Source organism: Balearica regulorum, unplaced genomic scaffold (assembly GCF_011004875.1).
Source record: "Balearica regulorum gibbericeps isolate bBalReg1 unplaced genomic scaffold, bBalReg1.pri scaffold_117_arrow_ctg1, whole genome shotgun sequence".
NCBI classification, from domain to species: Eukaryota; Metazoa; Chordata; class Aves; order Gruiformes; family Gruidae; genus Balearica; species Balearica regulorum.
Window position 1 is genome coordinate 16,492 of NW_022679045.1, and position 18,405 is coordinate 34,896.

The 18,405-nt window shown below is 41.0% G+C and overlaps 1 protein-coding gene across 1 annotated transcript; it reads left to right on the top strand.

The window, feature by feature from the left end:
• Positions 1-321: 321 nt before the first annotated feature.
• On the top strand, positions 322-18,066 carry LOC142599758 (ATPase family AAA domain-containing protein 2-like; the record flags this gene model as incomplete). The annotated part of the gene is given in 18 exon segments (XM_075741528.1): positions 322-369; positions 1,082-1,166; positions 4,093-4,203; positions 4,656-4,764; positions 5,730-5,882; positions 6,530-6,638; positions 6,810-6,925; positions 7,956-8,130; positions 8,755-8,843; positions 9,191-9,350; positions 10,905-10,995; positions 11,425-11,739; positions 13,034-13,160; positions 13,776-13,959; positions 15,564-15,602; positions 15,604-15,750; positions 17,015-17,150; positions 17,942-18,066. Coding segments are annotated over 18 exon segments (2,319 nt in total), but the record flags the coding sequence as incomplete, so codon positions are not given.
• Between the last annotated feature and the right edge of the window lie 339 nt (positions 18,067-18,405).

Here is an 18,405-nt window from a genome sequence, read left to right on the forward strand (position 1 = left end):
CCAGACACAATGGGAACCAACAGGGAGACACTGGGAGAATACATCAAAAGAATTCCAGCCGCTCCAGCCAGTAAGTCAGCCTCATCGGGCACACATCTGAAATGCCTCTACGCAAACGCATGTAGCATGGGGAATAAACAACAGGAGCTGGAGACGTGTGCGCGCCTGCAAGGCTATGACCTTATTGGCATTACAGAGACGTGGTGGGATAGCTCCTATGACTGGAGTGTTGGGATGGAAGGATACAGGCTCTTTAGGAAGGACAGGCAGGGCAGATGAGGAGGGGGTGTCGCCCTCTACGTCAATGACCAGCCGGAGTGCATGGAGCTTCACCTGGGGATGGACGAGGAGCTGACCGAGAGCTTACGGGTCAGGATTAAAGGGAGGGCTGGGGCAGGGGGCATCATAGCGGGGGTCTGCTACAGGCCCCCTGACCAGGGAGACTGAGCAGATGAGGCCATCTACAGGCAGATAGGAGCAGCCGCACGCTCACAAGCCCTGGTCCTTGAGGTGGACTTCACCATAAAAAAATAGCAGCAAAGCAATGAAAGACAACCCCCTGATTATTTTGTCTCAGCAATCATATTTCCTCTTAGTTTTGCTCAATAAATTAAGTTCTACTGTCCTTTTGAATGACAGGCACTTCATTTTTTAAACATTGTCATAGCCTGCTTTCATAGGTTTTTGCTTAGATCTAAATTACTTTTGTTTTTTGTAATGAAACCAGAATTGTCCATAGTACTTTGCACATCATGTCTCAAATGCCCATATGTGGGTTTTGGTTTTTTTATCTGCTAGAAATGGCTTTTTCCTGGGTTCTTGGATTATTAACCTGTGATTAATTGATACACTTGGGTTTGTATTTAAGTATTTAACTATCACATGTACAAACCCCTGTTTTAGAGCAGAAATTCTTGTTATTAATCCTGGGTGCCAGAAGGATGTTCCTGTTCTCCTGTACCTTAATTTAATCTTTTGTGTACATGGAGTGCTTTGATAATGTTACTGTATAGGCACTAAATATGCCCATGTCAGGTTTTCTGCATGTTTGTGACTGATCTTTCTTGTTTCTTTTCTTTAGGAGAACCTTGATATGTCTGCACAAGGAAGGAAAGAAATCCAAAGAGCTGACAAAGAAATAGCTGATCATCAAGGTGGCATTCTAGGTTAGTTCTGGTTTAAATTTTTTTTACTATGCTCTAGCCAAGAGCCTTGTCTTAAACAATTGAGATGAGCTGAAGTACTGAGTATTTTTCTTCTATTAAAAAAATCTATTGTTGCTATTGACATTACAAGCCATAGTCACGGACTCTAGAGCTGCACTGTAGTGAGCTCAGAACAGGTATTCGGAGGAAAAAAAAAATCGGTGCTTTTCCAAAATGCTGACCAGATAAAAGGCAACAGGTGTCTGTGGACAGGTGGGAATAGAGAGAAACGGACAGTATTCCTCAGAATGAGAAAGAGTGATCTTGCTGCAGCAGGAGCACGACAGTTTTCACGGTTTTGAGCAGCGCAGCGAGAATTTTCAGGAAGGCAGGCAGGCAGGCTGCCAGATGCGTATGGAAAGCTCCTCCAGAGTGTGACGATCAGCAGGGGAGAAGCTAGTGGTGTTCATTTTTGTGTTTAGCAGGTAGTCGGTGGAAGCTGCTGTCTGGGCCTGTAATTAGGAGCTGTCATCCCAGTACTCAGTGGGAAGTAACATGAGCAATAAGGTGAAATTGTAAAAGGCCATATGAACTTTATGTTTGAAGTGAGGGGGAAAAACCTCTAAGGTTTTAAGGAGAAGGACAGTTGTGATTAAGGCAGTCAGTCCAACAATCCTTGTAGGAGATTTCTGGATGGAACAGAATGGGGCGAGACTGTACTTAAGGATAGAAAAGGATGTGGCAGTAGTTGAGCTGATCAGTGTTAGGTTTTGTGACAGACCTCCTCTGCACACTCGCTCAGAGAGACAGTGGCAGGAGGGGGAGCCCACAGAACACCCTGCCGGGCTACTCCCAAGGCCATCAGTCCATCAAAGCCCTGTCTGCACAAGCCCGGAGGAGCGTGTGGGTGTGCAATGGCAGACACCCAGATCCAAGCGAGGAGGAACAGCCACCTTGTCTGGGCCTCTCCCAGGGCTGTGCGTCCCATCAGAGCCCTCAGCCCCAGCAGCCGGGTGGGAAACCTATCTGGAGGATTCATCGGGGGCAGCTCTGCATATCACCTTTCGGACTAGGGGGTTCCTGCCCAGCAGTGGGGCATTTTGTGGGATGCAGGGGAAAAGCAGTTCACCCAGGACTGAAGGGATCTTAAGGGCAGGAACACGGGAGGCGTTCAGGTGATTTTGGGAGGAACAAGAGTAGGAAAATAGAGGGGCAAGGGGATAAAACGGGCCAGTCACATGTCAATAGTTTGCTGGTCAGTACTGCCTGTGCCCTGCGTCTGGTCACCTGCCTGACCATCAGACTATCAGAACTTGAATGAGAGATGATTTATGCAATCTCCAGTGCGGGCGTTATCTTGTATGTGTTACGCAGCCTGTGTACGACTTAATGACTGGCAATGGAGACCTACAAAAAGGTTCAAGCTAGATGTCCAGGTGTTAATGAGCACTGGGGTGATCTTGTTCCTACCCAGGATCAGGCCAGCGAACAGTCCGTGGCCTGGTTTTCGGCCTGTTGTTCAGCCTGTCATTAGTTCAGACCTAGCCTGTGGCTCCCAGGTGCGTACCTCGGTGCCCAGACCTCCTGGTAGAGCAGTGAGAAAACACCTGGAGCCACGGCAGGAGTCCAGCGAGAGGCTGACCTAAAGAAGCCAAGGTAGAGCAAGGCATTAACAAAAGGAAACGACCAAGTGTGCCGAGGACATTTGACTGGTAAGGGAGGACAGCTGACTCATTTGGAGATCTAGTTAGGAGAATATCAAGTCAAGGCTTTAATAAGAGCAGCTTTAATCCAAGGTATGGGCAGTCTAGAGGGAGGAACTGTATGGCTTGGTTCAAGTGTGTGGATCTCGAGGTGTTGGGCAGGAGAGACTTGTAGAAAAAAGTAATTCTAAATAGTATGTTGAAAGGGAAATAAGAGTATGGGGCAGTTCCTTTGTGATCAAAGTGATAACTCTGGAATTCTAAATTGGGAAAAAACTAAAATATACTTTTAGAATGAAAAGCGGGCCAAGAAGGAGTGAGGAAAGTGTGTTAGTGTAAAGAAAGTGAGTGGAACAAGGGGAAGGACTAGAGGAGCAGAAAAGCTCATGCCTTTGTGACAGGAGTGTTGGAGAACCACGGACTGGGCAGAGTAGTGATGCCAAAATAATTTGTCACTTTTCCATGTGCTGTCTAGGTATCTTGTGTAACTTATCTTGCATTCAGAAAGCAGTGCGACATTTTAGGGGGAAGAAATAAAGCTTCGTGCTTTCCAAGGAGTCAAATGTACTTAATTTTAGGGAGCAGGGAGGTGAACAGAGCGTCTACATTCCTCACCCGGTGTGTAGCTATTAATGTGAGAGGGTGTTATTAGGAACCTGCTAGGTAATTATACTCTGGTTTTTGCATTCTTACCATCTTTCATGAAAAAACATCAAGTTACTTTGCAGAAGCTAGTGGCATAAACTGTATGCATTTGACATTATTTTCTGATTGGGGCAGTTCAAACCTGTGACTTGCCCATTATTGCTCACGTAATCTGTGGCAGAGCTAGGGCTTGGAGCTAGATTACCGTGCTTAGTCTTAGCACTATAGAATATGAAAAACATTTCCTTGAAACACTTTCCCACAATAACAAGAAATGACTTTCTGAAATAGCGGTTTTCATGGGAGCTGCATCTTAGCTAAGCAAGATGACAGAATTGGTGTTAGTAAGACCGATGAGAAGTCACCCAGCAACTTCAGCGAGCACAGAACAGTGTATCTATATGTACGCTCCTCTGTGTTTTGTAATTTCTGGAATGTCTCTTGCATAAATTGGTCGTCAGGTTTTGCAAGTTTTCAGCTCTGTCGTCATTAACATGAAGGTACTAGTAAAACCTATAGGCACCTGTGGAGTCCATTTTGAATTTAGTATCATTTGCAACAGTACTTAAACAGTGTAACGTTATGTCAATGTACAGCAGGTTTGTCAGAAGAAAGTGAAGAGAAAGAGCATGATGATGGTGCAGACACTCGAAAGCGTTATGACTTTCGACAGAGGAAAACTGTTGAGCGCTATCAAGCTCCATTGGAAAGTAGGTTATATGCACAGTTTCTCTTAAGAGCTAATTCCTTGCATAGAAGTTTGGGTTTTTTAATGAAATATATGCACACTCAACTTCTATTTAAATTTCTTACCATCATTCTGCAAGTAAATTTTATTAAATGCATGTATCCTGTGCACCTTATATTCCTTTGCCATTTGGCATACTTGTTGTTGTTTTTCAATTAAAAAATGGCCTGTGTATCCTTGAAAGAATAGTAATTAAGCAGACTTGATAATCCTACTCTTGTGGCTTTCAGTTCTCCTTAAAACACAAGTGTGTGTTTTTTCCCTTCTACTGTGCACTGATTTGAAAAAAAAAAAAAAAAAATTCCCCCCCCCCCAATCACTTGAAACTTCCCCTGAAATTTTCTACCTCCTTCACTATCCTGCTTTCTCTTAAACTTGTTTGTAACATTATTCTAAATTCTTTGCTTTCAACAGAACCAAGACAACGTCAGAGAAATTTTTCGGGCCGGTCTTCCCCTGTCAGACAGAGATACTCATTTAGCAGTGCTCAGTCAGCAGGCTCTGGCTGCAAAAGAACTAACAGGTTGGTATATGGTTAGTGATAGCTCTTACTTCTCAATAGTGCTGTTGCTCACATTACTGAATAACGCTTTCAAGGGTGTTTGGATTGGTGGTAATTACAGATTAATAGTGTGATTATTGCTGTGGTAGTCCGAGGGTATAAAGAAAACAAATATTGAGAGTGTAAACTGCACTTTTTGTTAGCCCTTAGGTATTTTAAAATGCAGTACTGGTGGTCACTGATAAGGTAATTACGGAGGTTGTGCTGAGATTAGGTAGCTGCAATTCTTTTGTTCTTGAACTGAAGCCAGAATCTCTCTCTGAAAATCTGAGACTAATCTTGAAGAATACCAATATTTTCTTAAAACTGAAGATAATTTAGGTAGAGGGAGAACCTGTACGGAAGTTTTAATGGATTTGTTGTGGGGTTGTTTTTTTTTTAATCAGTCAAATACTGATTCTGGTTTCTCTTTGAAATCAGTTAATGTTTCTGTATGAAACTGTCCTTAAACAAGAAAAATGCTAAATGAAATTATAAATTATGAATTACAGTAGTAATGACAAAGAGGTTTTGGCTCCTGAAAGCAGTTAGAGCATGCAGAATGCTGTCTCTTGCTAGATATGAGCACTTTGTTCAGCATCTTTGAAAGCAGACAGTTATGGAAGGAAGGGTTTTTGAAGCCAAATTTGTAAACAAGTTTAAAAGGTTTATGTTTCACAGAGTGGATATATAATGCTAAGGGAAACTCCATTTATGTGGGTGTGAGAGAGAGAGATTGGACAAAATGAGTAATTTATTTCTGAAACTTCTTTACAAAACAGTTAAACATTTTACCTTCCTCTAGAAAGATTAAATTTTACTGTCAGAAGGGAAATCATGTAATAGACTTTGAAATCAGATTCAAAAGGAGTAGAATGATCTGGAAACTTAATAGATCTCAAAGTAAATTCTGAGATAGAATTCACTTAAATTTTGATACTATTTAGTGTGTACTTTAATGTTTTACTTGTTTGTGTAAATGTTTGCAGACGGAGACACGCAGTCCACAACAGAGATTCCACATCCTCTTCATCCTCATCTGATGATGAAGAGCGTTTTCAGAGGCATAGGAAGCGCAGCCGTAACAGGAATTCTAGAAGGTTAATGAAACTGGAGAATAGGGGAGGGAGAAATCTCTTTGGGAGGAGTTTGCATCTGCCTGACTGTGAAGTGTTATCCACTTCATCTTGTACAGTTTCTAAAAACTATTTTAATAACAATCAAATAAATAAGTTTTCAGCCCAACATCTCTCAGACACGTGTGTCTTCTGGCACATGGATCCCAAAGTCCTTGGGAAGGACCAGCAGTAGTGGCCAGCCTTTATAATGTTAATCCACACTGAAATAAGTATCCCCTTGGGCTGTAAGTCTTTGAATGTAGAAGCCAAAAAATCTTTGAAAGATGTCAGTGTGTTTTGGGGAGTTCTTCCGTCACACAAATCAAGGTCAGGTCACGGTCTCCACATACGGAGTAAGTTGGTTGAAGCTTGCATTCATCTGTATGCTGTGTGGTCTGGCATGGATATTTAGAAGTGCTACGAGCGATTAAAATAATTAACTCAGTTTAATGTCTGGAGTGACCCTTTTCCTTTTTTTTACTCATGGGCATTAAATGTAAACCAATCTGAACAAATATTTAATTATTTAGGAAGTTTATCTCCTTTAGAAGGTCTTCTGCGTTCACTTGCCATCATTATAAAAGCAAAAATCTAGCTGCATCCCAAGTTAGAACCTTAATTCAAATCAGGTGTCTTCCACTAAACTTTCGAAAAGATGAGTTAAAGGGAATTCACAAGGATCGCATGAAAATTGGAGCAAGTCTGGCTGATGTTGATCCAATGCAAATAGATTGTTCAGTAAGTAATTTTAGTTCATTGTGTCCGTGAGATGTTTCCAGTGTTTCTGAAAGCTTTCAATAACGTGCTGTCGACAACTACCTTGGTTTACAGTTTTCTCTCAAGCAATCTGAACATTGCCCAGAACATTTCTTTCACATATAAAACGTGTTCTGTTGAATTTATTTTTAGGTGCGATTTGATGGTGTGGGTGGTCTTTCTGACTACATTTCAGCTTTAAAAGAGATGGTGGTTTTTCCACTGCTTTACCCAGAAGTCTTTGAGAGATTCAAAATTCAACCTCCAAGGTAACAGATATTCTTTAAAACTATAAATTCTAGTTTATAAGCAAGAAGGAATCATCTACTGGTAGCTAACTGTAATTTGTTGCTTGGAAGTCCAGTTGTCTCTCCCACCAACTGTCTTTTTGTTCAAGTGATCAAGTATACTTTTTGGAATTGACAGGACTTGCAACTAGAACCTTGCAGTGTTTGTTGTGCGTGGGCTACAATAAGAATCTGTCCACGTTTTACACAGCTCAAGTAGTTCTGCATTAGGAAATTATTAGAGATTTAAGTGTTAGCTTTATATAGTCTTGATCAGCAGAGGTCAATTATGGTATAGTGAAATATGACTTTAAAGTCGTTGCTTTCAGTAACTTTAAAAGTATTACAAATAATGAAAAGAAAATATTCCAGTGGTTTTGCTGCTTTATTCATTGAAATCCTTCTGGAAACAGCAGTGTATTGGCTTTTCTAGTTGATGGCTGTATTTATCTGGAAATGCAGAATGCTCTCCCAGGTTTAGACTTCCACCTCATTTATCATCAGCAATGGATGGCCTGGGAGACCAAATCCAGTAGCTGAAAGGTTTTAAGGGAGAATGAAATGCTTTACTAGCAAATCTTGCCTTTTGTGAAAACAAGCATTTATATGCAGCGTGTCATAAGTTAGCCAAGTCTCAGATTCTGCGCTGAAGTTTGTTCTGGTTTGGCTCCACTCTGCTGTAACCACCCCTGTTAGTTTGTCAGCAGTTTTGGAAGCGTCCTTCTGGGACACTAAGATCTTTTCTCAAGGTTTGTACGTCTCCATTATCCTCTTTATTTGCTGCGTTTACTGCCTCGTTGAATTGCGTAGGAACACAAAACGTCCATCTCTTTTCACTTTTCTCACACTTCAGCTGTTACTGCGATCTTATACACAAAGGTTAGTTTGGTTAGGAGAGAAGAGGTGTGTGGTTTAGGGATGAGGATTGTCATAGATACTTTTCCATCATATATGAATCTTTTTTCTTTTTCTTTCTTTCTTTCTTCTTTTTTTTTTTTTTTTTTAATTGCAGAGGCTGTCTATTCTATGGTCCGCCAGGGACTGGAAAGACACTGGTTGCTCGTGCGCTTGCTAACGAATGTAGCCAAGGTGAGAGGAGAATAGCCTTTTTTATGCGAAAAGGTGCCGACTGCCTGAGTAAATGGGCGGGGGAATCGGAACGACAGCTTCGTTTATTATTTGATCAGGTAAGGTTGAAACGTGCTGTGTGTTCTGTCCGAGTGGTAACTGTAATTTTCTGTGGTCAGTATTTTTAAGAGCAACTCACTCCTTAATAACAATAAAACTCCTTAATAATAATAAAACGAGAAAACCTCGCAAAGCAAACCCCTGCTACCCACCTCAAAAAACCCCCACCAAAACCCCCAAAAAACCATCAACCAAAAAACCCCGCCAAACCCAAACCAAAACAGCCACAAAAAGGGTTTCAAGAGGCAAGAGATGGATGGTGGCTTTAGATCAGAGGGAAACAGATGCAGGCTGAAGGCACAGTCATTGAAATTCTTAATGGAAGCTTGCTTTCAGAACCTGTAATTGAATTAAGTCTCGGCTCTGTTCTCGGGCGGTTGCCAAATAGCTGTAAAAACTACTGCTATGATTTGTTTCCTGTCACCCGGTCTCAGTGGCTTGACACAAGCTGCTGTCTTCTGTTACTCGTGCCCCTCGCTCCATGAGCTCAATTAGTAGAGATCCCTGATGCCAGTCTGAAAAATCTAGTTCCAGGGACTGTCCAACCAAAACATTGTTAATGCATTTTCTCTTTAAAAGAGTGCTGGTTTACTTATGTCAATATTCCTCTGTTTTCATTCTAGGCCTACCAGATGCGACCTTCAATTATTTTCTTTGATGAGATAGACGGTCTTGCTCCTGTGCGGTCCAGTGAACAAGACCAAATTCATAGGTAGTACATTTGTTGTATCTACATAGAAGCTGCTTGATCTTTGTGAGAAGACCACCACAGCCTGTTTAACTTTATGTGATACATGAATTTATCCTGAAAACTAGTAATTCGATGCTACTAAACTTCAGATGATTTTTAAACAATAATTGAAAGCAATTCACTCAGCTTGATATCAGCACAAGGCCTGTGTTAGCTTATTGGGTTTTTTATGTCCTAAATGAAGTCTTTGGCTAATCAGCATCTCATCAAGAAAAGCTTGTCCTTTTTGAGTGATCATTGCAGGAGATTGTGTAGAATGTAACAAAATTTCCTAAACCAGTGAATGACAATTATATTTTTTCTGTTAGCTCTATTGTGTCAACTCTTCTGGCCCTTATGGATGGCTTAGACAGCAGAGGAGAGATTGTGGTCATTGGAGCCACCAACAGGCTGGATTCTATAGATCCTGCTTTACGAAGACCCGGCCGCTTTGATCGAGAGTTCCTCTTCAGCTTGCCAAATCAAGAGGTCAGAACTTAAACTCAACCTTAATGCTCACGTGACAAAGTCCCGCTTTATAACACAACCACGTAACAATGCAGTATTACAGAGCAGTTAAAGTCAGAACCAGTGTTGGACAACTTGGACAAAAGAGAGACTGTGGAGGGCAGATCCGGTACTGAATATATACACCATTAAGAGGATTTCCACAAGTAGTTAGTTCTGTAATTAGTTTTGGTTTCACTGTGACCAGCCAAGAAGATGGCATGCTGCTGCTAGTCACTGAAACATGTAAGAAAGAATGAATGGCTGAATTAGCTGTAAATTACTGCTATCTCATCTTGAAAATGAAAGAAATGGTGCGCACACAAGAATTCCTTTTTGCAAACAAAGGACTTAATTTTTTGCGACTTAATGTTTTTTCATTCCCAAATCTGTCCATGTTTGCAGACTTACTTAATCCACTTAGACACTTTCATCCTGAAGTGGTCTTGCTCTCAGTTCTTGGTTTATGAATGGACAGCGGATGTACCTGTGCTGGATTGTTCCCAGGCTGCGTATCCTGGGAGGGAAGTATTTTGGGATCTGACATTCTTACTGGTAACTTACTATTGGACAAAGATGTGAGGTACGCTGGACAGGTGTGGGGCTTGGGACTTGTGTAGTGCAGTGTAGTACACTACTTGTGTAGTGCAGTGGCGATAGCTAAGCAATGAAAAAGTAGGTGTATAGCAACCAAACAATATGGGGAGGAAGAGAGTGTGGAACCCTGGTTTTGTGTGTTTTAATTTGGCTATCATGGATATTTCTTTCATTAGCACTTTCTGGAAAAAAGGATAAAATGCTTGTTGGATTGAAGGCTAGTAAAAGTGCACTAAACAGCATATTTAACAGAAACATTTGTCTCCAGTTTTTATCTGCTTTCAGGAACAGGAGAGGAGGTGCCGTGAAACACATGCAATCTATGATTCCCTACTGTGGAAGAAGTCTAGAACTCTGCCATAAATAAACTGTGTACCAGGGAGTACTTAAATAAAAGATCTTGCTAAGATCGGAGATGAAGATAGGCAACGTTTGACATTTTCTGCATCAGTGACACTAGTTTGAGTCATAATTATTGTTTGCCTTTGTAGTAATTGTAGCAACTTGAAACGTAGTGCTAGGACTGTTTTCCTTGAATGAACTGGCAGAAAAGCAAATTTGATGAACTAATGAGGCTGCCACCTGAAATTTTGCTAAATTCCTGAGAGTTTTCTTTGATGAAAAAATCTCTGCAGGTAAGTTTTTACTACAATTTTTTCCTCAGGATCTTCAGGCCTCATACTTGTGGAAACTTACTTTTTATGGAAGCCTTTTATTTCACTGCACGCCCTCGCAGAGAGTAATGTGACAAATTGAGAATGGTGAAATTTCCTGCTTGAAAAAGCAGAGAGCGTATTAATCGAACTGTAAAATACTTAAAAGTTTAGCAGATAAACCAAGGATTTGTATTAATGTGAGGGTTTGGGGGGTTTTGTGTTGCTTTGGGGTTTTTGCAGAGAAAACTTTGGACAAACTAAAATGCGACCATTTTATTTCCAGGCTAGAAAAGAGATTTTCAAGATTCACACACGAGATTGGACCCCTAAGCCATTGGACATGTTCCTTGAAGAGCTAGCTGAAAAATGTGTTGGTAAGTTTGAAAATACAGTGAGTTACTGCGTGTGACTGAGTCCGAAGGAATCTGAGCTTGTAGCAGGCAGTACTCGAGCTCTTGCACCTTGCTGCAGAGTGAGGCGGCTGGCACGCCATGGGAGCAAACAAAGTCAGGTGCTTCTTTTCTTTTAATTTTCTTTTTGTCTCTCAGAATGTTGAATGGGTTTGGGGCATCTTCCTGGGGAGCACAGTTTTGATTAGGAGGCTGCTTAATAAGTGCAGGATATCAGGCTGCGAGCCACGTAAGAAAGCCTCTCTGCAGTGCAGTAACTCTTTACGTTCTCTCTTAAACTGTTAATTTTTGGCCGCATACAAAGCCTTTCAGTGTTGCACTTTGGAAACCTTGGCCTTGACTTCTGTGTTGCCTGAGACTGATGTAACATTTGATTCTTGTTTTGTTTGCTAGGGTACTGTGGTGCTGATATTAAATCCTTATGTGCTGAAGCTGCCCTCTGTGCTTTGCGCCGCCGCTATCCTCAGATATACAAAAGTAGCGAGAAACTGCAGATAGATGTTGCTTCTATTAGAATAACAGCAAAGGATTTTGCCATGGCTATGCAGAAGACTGTTCCAGCTTCACAGAGGGCTGTGGCTTCACCTGGGCGAGCGCTATCATCTGTTTCAAAACCACTGCTTGAAAACACGTTAGCAAGAATTTTACAAGCCTTGCAGAGAGTATTTCCCCACGCAGAGTTTGCACTCCAGAAGGACCAACAGCCAGGTATAACAATAACACTCACTACTTCAAAATTCTGTCAAAGCAAAAAATTCTCATTTGTGCAATCAACATACACAAACCTCTTGGCCATAAGGAGAGTAGAATTTTAGAATATGCATGTGCATGCTTTTATTTCAGGAACAGCGTGGATAGGTTTTATTCTGGATTCTAAACTGAAGTGCTGGACGGGAGCTGTGAATGACTCACAAGACGCAGTAGAGAACTATGCGTTCTCTACTACAGCACCCTGTTTCTGACAGTAGCTAACATCATATTCGTCATTTGTAGAGATGGATCTAAGGTTTAAAGTATGAGGCACCTCTTTCAAAATATTTAAATAGAGGGGAAAGAGGTATTTTTACATGAATGCTTCTAATTCCTGTCCGAAGAATGTCAGGACCGCAATGCAAGTATAAGTGGTTTAAGCTAAATACTGTTTTAGCTATTGTGATTTTTTTTTTAACCATAGTCTCTTAATTTAAATGTTTGTGGATCACACTGTACACTTGTACAGGAGATGAGAATGGTTTAGTAGTGTGTACTTTGGGACTTGGCTTAGCATACGTGAGCTCACACCCCTGACTGCGTCAGCCCTGATCAGGTTTACTCTGTCAGTTGGTGAGAGCAAAGAAATTGATAAACTCACTCCACTCTTGATTAATGGAAATCTGTTAATAGTTAGTTATGCTAATCTCTGGAGACTATCCTACCAGGATTACTCCCAGTAGAGCCAGGAGACAGGTTAGCATTGGTAAAATAGAGGCAGAAATCCACCAACAAAACAAAAGCAGAGAGGCTAGGGGATTGGTAATTGCATCCCTTCTCTGTTGTCTGCCTTCCATTATCGACTCATTCGGTGATCTCGGAGGAGCCTTATTTAGCAGATGTCTTGGTCTGTATCTTCTGACTCACTAGTCCTACACAAATGGAAGTTTGTGGCCATCGCACTCACTTAATTCCCTCACTTCCAGTATGGGAACCTGCCCCAGAAAGAAGTGGCCTTGTTGGGTTTTTCAGGTATCTAGGAACCACCAGAGTTGTTCCTAATCATCTTTCTTCTAGGGAGAAAAAAAAAAAAACACACAACCTCCCAAGCACTTAGGACAGCTTTGTAGAGACTTGTGCAGTCTCCTTAGGTCTGTGGTAGGATGAACTCTTCAGAAAATAGCATTCAGTGTGTGCCCTCAAATGAAGAAACAGAAGAAAAGGCATTTCCAGCACTGATTTGAAGCTGTGTTAATGCGAGAGTGAGACATGGAGTATTCAGGGAAGTTCACAAACCTCTCTTGTCTTTCAGACAGTGTAAATCATGTTTTAAGAAATGATACAGTTGACAGCGATGAGGAATCGCCATCAATCTTTGAAGAGAAGCCAACTCATAAAATGCCCAGTAGAGAAAAGGAAAAATTCCTCAGTTTTAGCAGGTAAATGTTTATATTAATCTCTTGACATTTTCATGTGGAAGATGTAGAAGCCAACAGTTGCAAAAAGAGATTGCTGTTGGGTCAGTTATTTTTCTCCGTTTCTATCGCTATGCTGTCCAGAAAATGTGACCAGCTGAGTTTGGTTAGGTCTCTAAGATCCTTGACTTCAGCCAGTAAAGGTACAATGGTATTGTGGTGGAAAAAACAAACGCTCTTCACAAATGTGTTTCATGCTAGTAAAGCAAGATTACTAGGAAATTAATACACAATTCAAAGATGAAACAATTAGAATGACTGAATAAAATCTTGTACGTATGTAGCGTACTGCTGTAATTTAACTAATCCAATTGCGTACTTCAGATACAGCTAATGTGATTTAAGAGCCATTACTTAAGCCAGCCAAACGAACAGCAGACATGCTGGGGCTTGGCAGGATTTCTTTGGGGAGCTATGGTACAAGTTTGTGAGAAAATGAGCTTTGATAGGCCTCCAGCTTATTATTTACTGGGACATGGAGAGGATTTACCAAAAAAAGAGGTTAGGAAAAAACCCTTTAACATCTGTGTGCCTATTCATCACTTCATTTTGAAACTTACTATCTTCTAATTGTTCTAGAAATGCTTATTACCAGCCAACATCTTGCAGGCCACGGTTCTTACTAGTTGGAGAGCCAGGATATGGGCCAGCTTCTCATTTGGCACCTGCAGTAATACATGCCCTGGAAAAGTTTCCAGTTTATACGCTAGACCTACCTGTTCTGTTTGTTACCGCCACGTCACCGGAAGAAACGTGTGCACAGGTATCTTTTTTTCTTTTTAATCTCATAGGATTCATGAACCGTATATAAACTAGAAAAATCAGCAAAATTCATTGTTAATACAGGCGGCCTGGTCTGAATGTGCTGTTCGGTTTACTTCTGTGTGAAAACGCACGTTTCTTTTTAGACCATATAATACCGAGTAAGGATGTTGTACGTGGCCGTATTTTCTATTCCAAATTAAACAGTGAGGAATTTGCTAGCAGCTTGGGAAGCTGGGAGGTGCTGCTAATAAATCCCTCTTTATCGCAAGAAATCCTGCCCGTTTCGGTGGGATCCAGAAAGTTGTTTTCATTGCTGTTTACGAGACTGTGCTCTCGGTAGGTGGCTCTGCATCAGCCTGACTGCACGTCACGCACTTTTTGTAGCCTTTTTTATTAAATATAATAAAGAGGCAATCAAGGTTTTGGGGAAAAGAAGTGTTTCTTTTTTTACATATATACGTGTGTGTGTGTGTGTGTGTGTATATATATATACAGCTTCCACTGCTGTAGTATATGCAGTAAAAGCATTAAAATTCATGGAAGGCTTACATTTGTACACCGGTATGTTTTTCTTAACTGGGAAAATTAAATCTAAGCAGATGTAGTGCTGTTTTCCTTTTTACTTTTAGGCAGGAAAGCCATTTTATTGTTTGGCATCACTGTATTAAAATAGTTTGACCTTTAGGTAGCAGCATTTGAGAGCTGGACAAGTAAGGACAGACACACTACATGACTGGATACTCATTTGTCACAGAAGAGGCACAATTCCTTTTTTGTTATGTCACGGTTGCTTCCGCGGTCGTATAACTACCGTGTCTAGTCACTGCCCAGATATACCACGTGCGCTTCCCATTTTGTGACAGGAACTCCCTGAATATTAATAATCTGAGAGGGTACACGGAGAAATTTGTCATGTGAAAGGGCCGTTGCCACTTCCCTCAGGCAGTAGGTGCACGCTCTCTTCTGCGATCGAGGTACCATCTGTAGGCAACGGCTTGCGGCCATCCAAAGCGTGTCATCGGGTCTGATGGATCCTTTGGTAATGAGAGGCTGTGCGTGATTTAGCTGTTCAGGCAGGCTGAAGACTGGTCACCTCTTATAAAACATACTTGAAATTTGGAATGGTAACCTGGCTTCTCTTACAGCATCAGCCCCCATCTTTTCACATAGCTCTGTCTGTCTTTGTTCAGACTGTGCTCCAGACTGACTTGGCTATGTGCCCGCTCTGAATTGGAGATGGTGTAGTCGGTCGTGTAGTTGCAGTCGGGTAGTGACTTACCCAGACTAATACATCTTGAAGAAGGGTTAGTCTTGTGTTTTCAGGCACAGCGCTACACCAGCTAAGTTGTGAGGCTCTTTAGGAGTTCCCTTACACCTAAGGAGTTTTGAAATCAGGTAGAGCTTCAGGTCTGTCTGCTTAGCAATGTCTATAGTTGAGTCAAACATTTTACCTTATTGTTAAGGAGTTGTTCTTTTGTTGGTTTGGGTTTGTGTTTTGGCTTCACGTACTCCTATTTCCTAAGATCGTTTGACTGATACGTAGTTATTTATTAGCCTATTCCACATGGTTTAGTTTTCTTATCCAAGCTTTCATTTCACCAGTTGATGCGAGAAGCTCAAAGAACAGCACCGAGTATCATTTAATATCCCACATATCCATTTGTGGTGGGAGGCTGTTGGAGCTACACGGAAAGCTACTTTTACAACACTACTGCACAACATTCCAGCATTTGCTCCAGTTTTGCTGCTTGCAACATCCGACGTGTGTCACGCAGATCTCCCAACAGAGGTATTTCTGTCGTTCCTTTTCTTACTTTTTTTATTCAATTGCTTGTTCAGTTATAAATCCTTTAAGCATTGGAGTGCTTAAGCAAATGCATACTGCTATTACTCAGGCACCCTAACCAGGTCTCTTAAAATTTGCTTAGACAAAACAATGCCGAAAGCGTTTGTCTGAAGTGTTTTCTGAGTAAAGAGATTGACTTTGACGCAACTTTTTCCCCCTTCTCACACACTCATGCTTGTTAGACAGATGGATCCATTTACTTCAGACAATAAATCCAGTGACTTCAGGATGGTTGGGTATGTACTTAGTCAAGAATATATGGTGCTTGAAATGGAAATGGGAAAAATATATTTTTACTGAAAACTTTTTTACTGAAACGGAAAGATATTTTTACTGAAAAAGTATGGTGGTCACACTGTAACGATGGAATGTAATTTCATATTTAAATTCTTTAATAAAACTTTCAATTTCTTTGTTCATATAAGTGAAAGCTTTACAAATTAGAAAGCCAAGTTCCAACTTCTGTTTCGGGAACTTGGAAATGGATTTCTAGTTGTATTCCTTAACAAAATTCAGTAAGAGTACATGCTTAGCTTCCTAGACATCTGAGAGTGTGCATTAAAGGAGGATATTCAAAATGTGCATACGCTGCCCTGATTATTTTGTCTCAGTTACTGTGGGGGGCTTACCTAGATGTGTTGATCATCAACTGCTTTGGAAGGGCTTAACTTTCTCGAGGAGTTTTAATACTGTTAATAAAGTCCTTCTAAAGTAAGTATTGAAATTCCTTCCATAACTTTTGGTAGTAGAGACTGAAAAATGGAGTAAAACTTGGAAGTGTACAGCTTCAGACACCTCACTTCAATTAATTTAGCCAAAAAACCCCCCAAACACCTTACCAAAAAGCCCGCACTTGTCTGCTGAACCCTGCCTGTTCCCTCTCGGGATGCCTCAGAGATTGAAACCAGCAAGGCAGGGAAATAGAAAATAAGCAGTCTTGGAGGTGGCGAATGTCCCCACTTGATCAGTGTATCATATGGTCCCTTCATTGAGCTTTAAATCTAGAGCTGTTCCTTAGAGGAGATATTTTAATCTGCCATGCTAACCTAGGAAAATGTAGAGTTTTAAGGACAAGAAGATAGCTTCTCACAGTTTGTCTTCTTCGAGTGATTATTCGGTTTAATTTTGAAAGGTACTCATCTTTTTGGAATAGAGTACGACTTTGTGTGGCCTTATATCTGAAATATCTTTTCTCCTCATGCTTTAGATAAAAGAATTGTTTATGGATGATTATGAAGAAGTTTTCCAAATCCAGTTGCCTAATGAGGAAGAAAGAAGAATGTTTTTTGAGGACTTAATTATAAATCAAGCTGCTAAACCTCCTGCATCAAAACACAGTGCAGGTGAGGATGTTCTACTTAGAAAACTTTGCTAACTGTAAGTTAATAGCTATACAGTATTTGCTTTGGTGGTAATTTTCTAGCGATAATTTGTCATATGCTTGTATTTGAGTACCGTAAAAACAGGTTATTTAGGTGGTTCTTCTTCCTGAGGATTACACTAGGTAATTATTAGGTTTTAGCCTTCTGGAGTTCTGTTATTTCTGCAGTGTATCTCTAAAAGCAGCACACAGCGTTTCCTGCATAAGGATGCTGCCCCTCTAGTTACGCAGGCCAAACTCGTGGTTTTCTGCAGCTGCTGGTTTCTTGATTCTGCAGGTTGTTTTTCAAATGGTACCTAATTGCAAAACAATCGTTGGCCTTCTTTTATTGTATGAGTATCGTCCCAGTCATGAGCAGCGTAAGTCAAAAAGCTGTACTTCAAGCGGCATGGACCCAGAGTGCCATGCAGAATACAAGACTTAGGTCCTAATGTTTGCCATGTAAGACGTGTTTCCTAACCTTAATTATTTTGCAGTGTTACCGTGCAGTGCTGTAATGGCAATGTGACTGCATTTTTTTCCTGGTTTTACCCTGCCTTTTTCCTCTAGTGCTTTTTTGTGTGTCCAATTGTTACGGAGCGGTGACTTTTGCCAGAAAGTAAGTAAAAGTCAAGCATTTCTCAGTGAAAAAATGGTAGAAATCCTGTCTCTGTCACCGCAGAAAGCGACTGTATTCCAGGTACAGGATACTTCACTGACACTGTATTCCAGATGAACAGAAATGCTGACTTTAAGAAACTTGTGTCGTTCCAGACTCGTGGGTACACCGTATGACTCGTGGGAGACATTCTCAGGTAGAAGAGCAACAGGTGATGTGTGTCGATAAAGCCGTGGAAATGCTCACACAGCCAGTGATTGTGGATTACTATGAGCTCAAAGTAAGTCTAATGTCAATTTTGTTAACACTGAAGTAGGACGTTGCCTTGCTACGTGTAAATTAAGTCAGTTAACCAATGCCAATTAAAACAATTGATGGGAAGGATATCAAGCTTGTGAAATAATTCAACCTGTAATGGACTATGACTGTTGTGTTGCCACACCTGGTGTAGGCTGCTGTTCTTGATTTTGGTTCTCTTCCTAATCTTTCATTTAAAAGGGCTTGTTGAATTTGAAAATAGCCCACTAACAGCCTGCTAGTACTGTTGGTTATTAATGTCTTAACAGTTTTTATGACGGATTTGGGGGTTTGGTTTTGGGTTTTGCATGTTTCATTATTA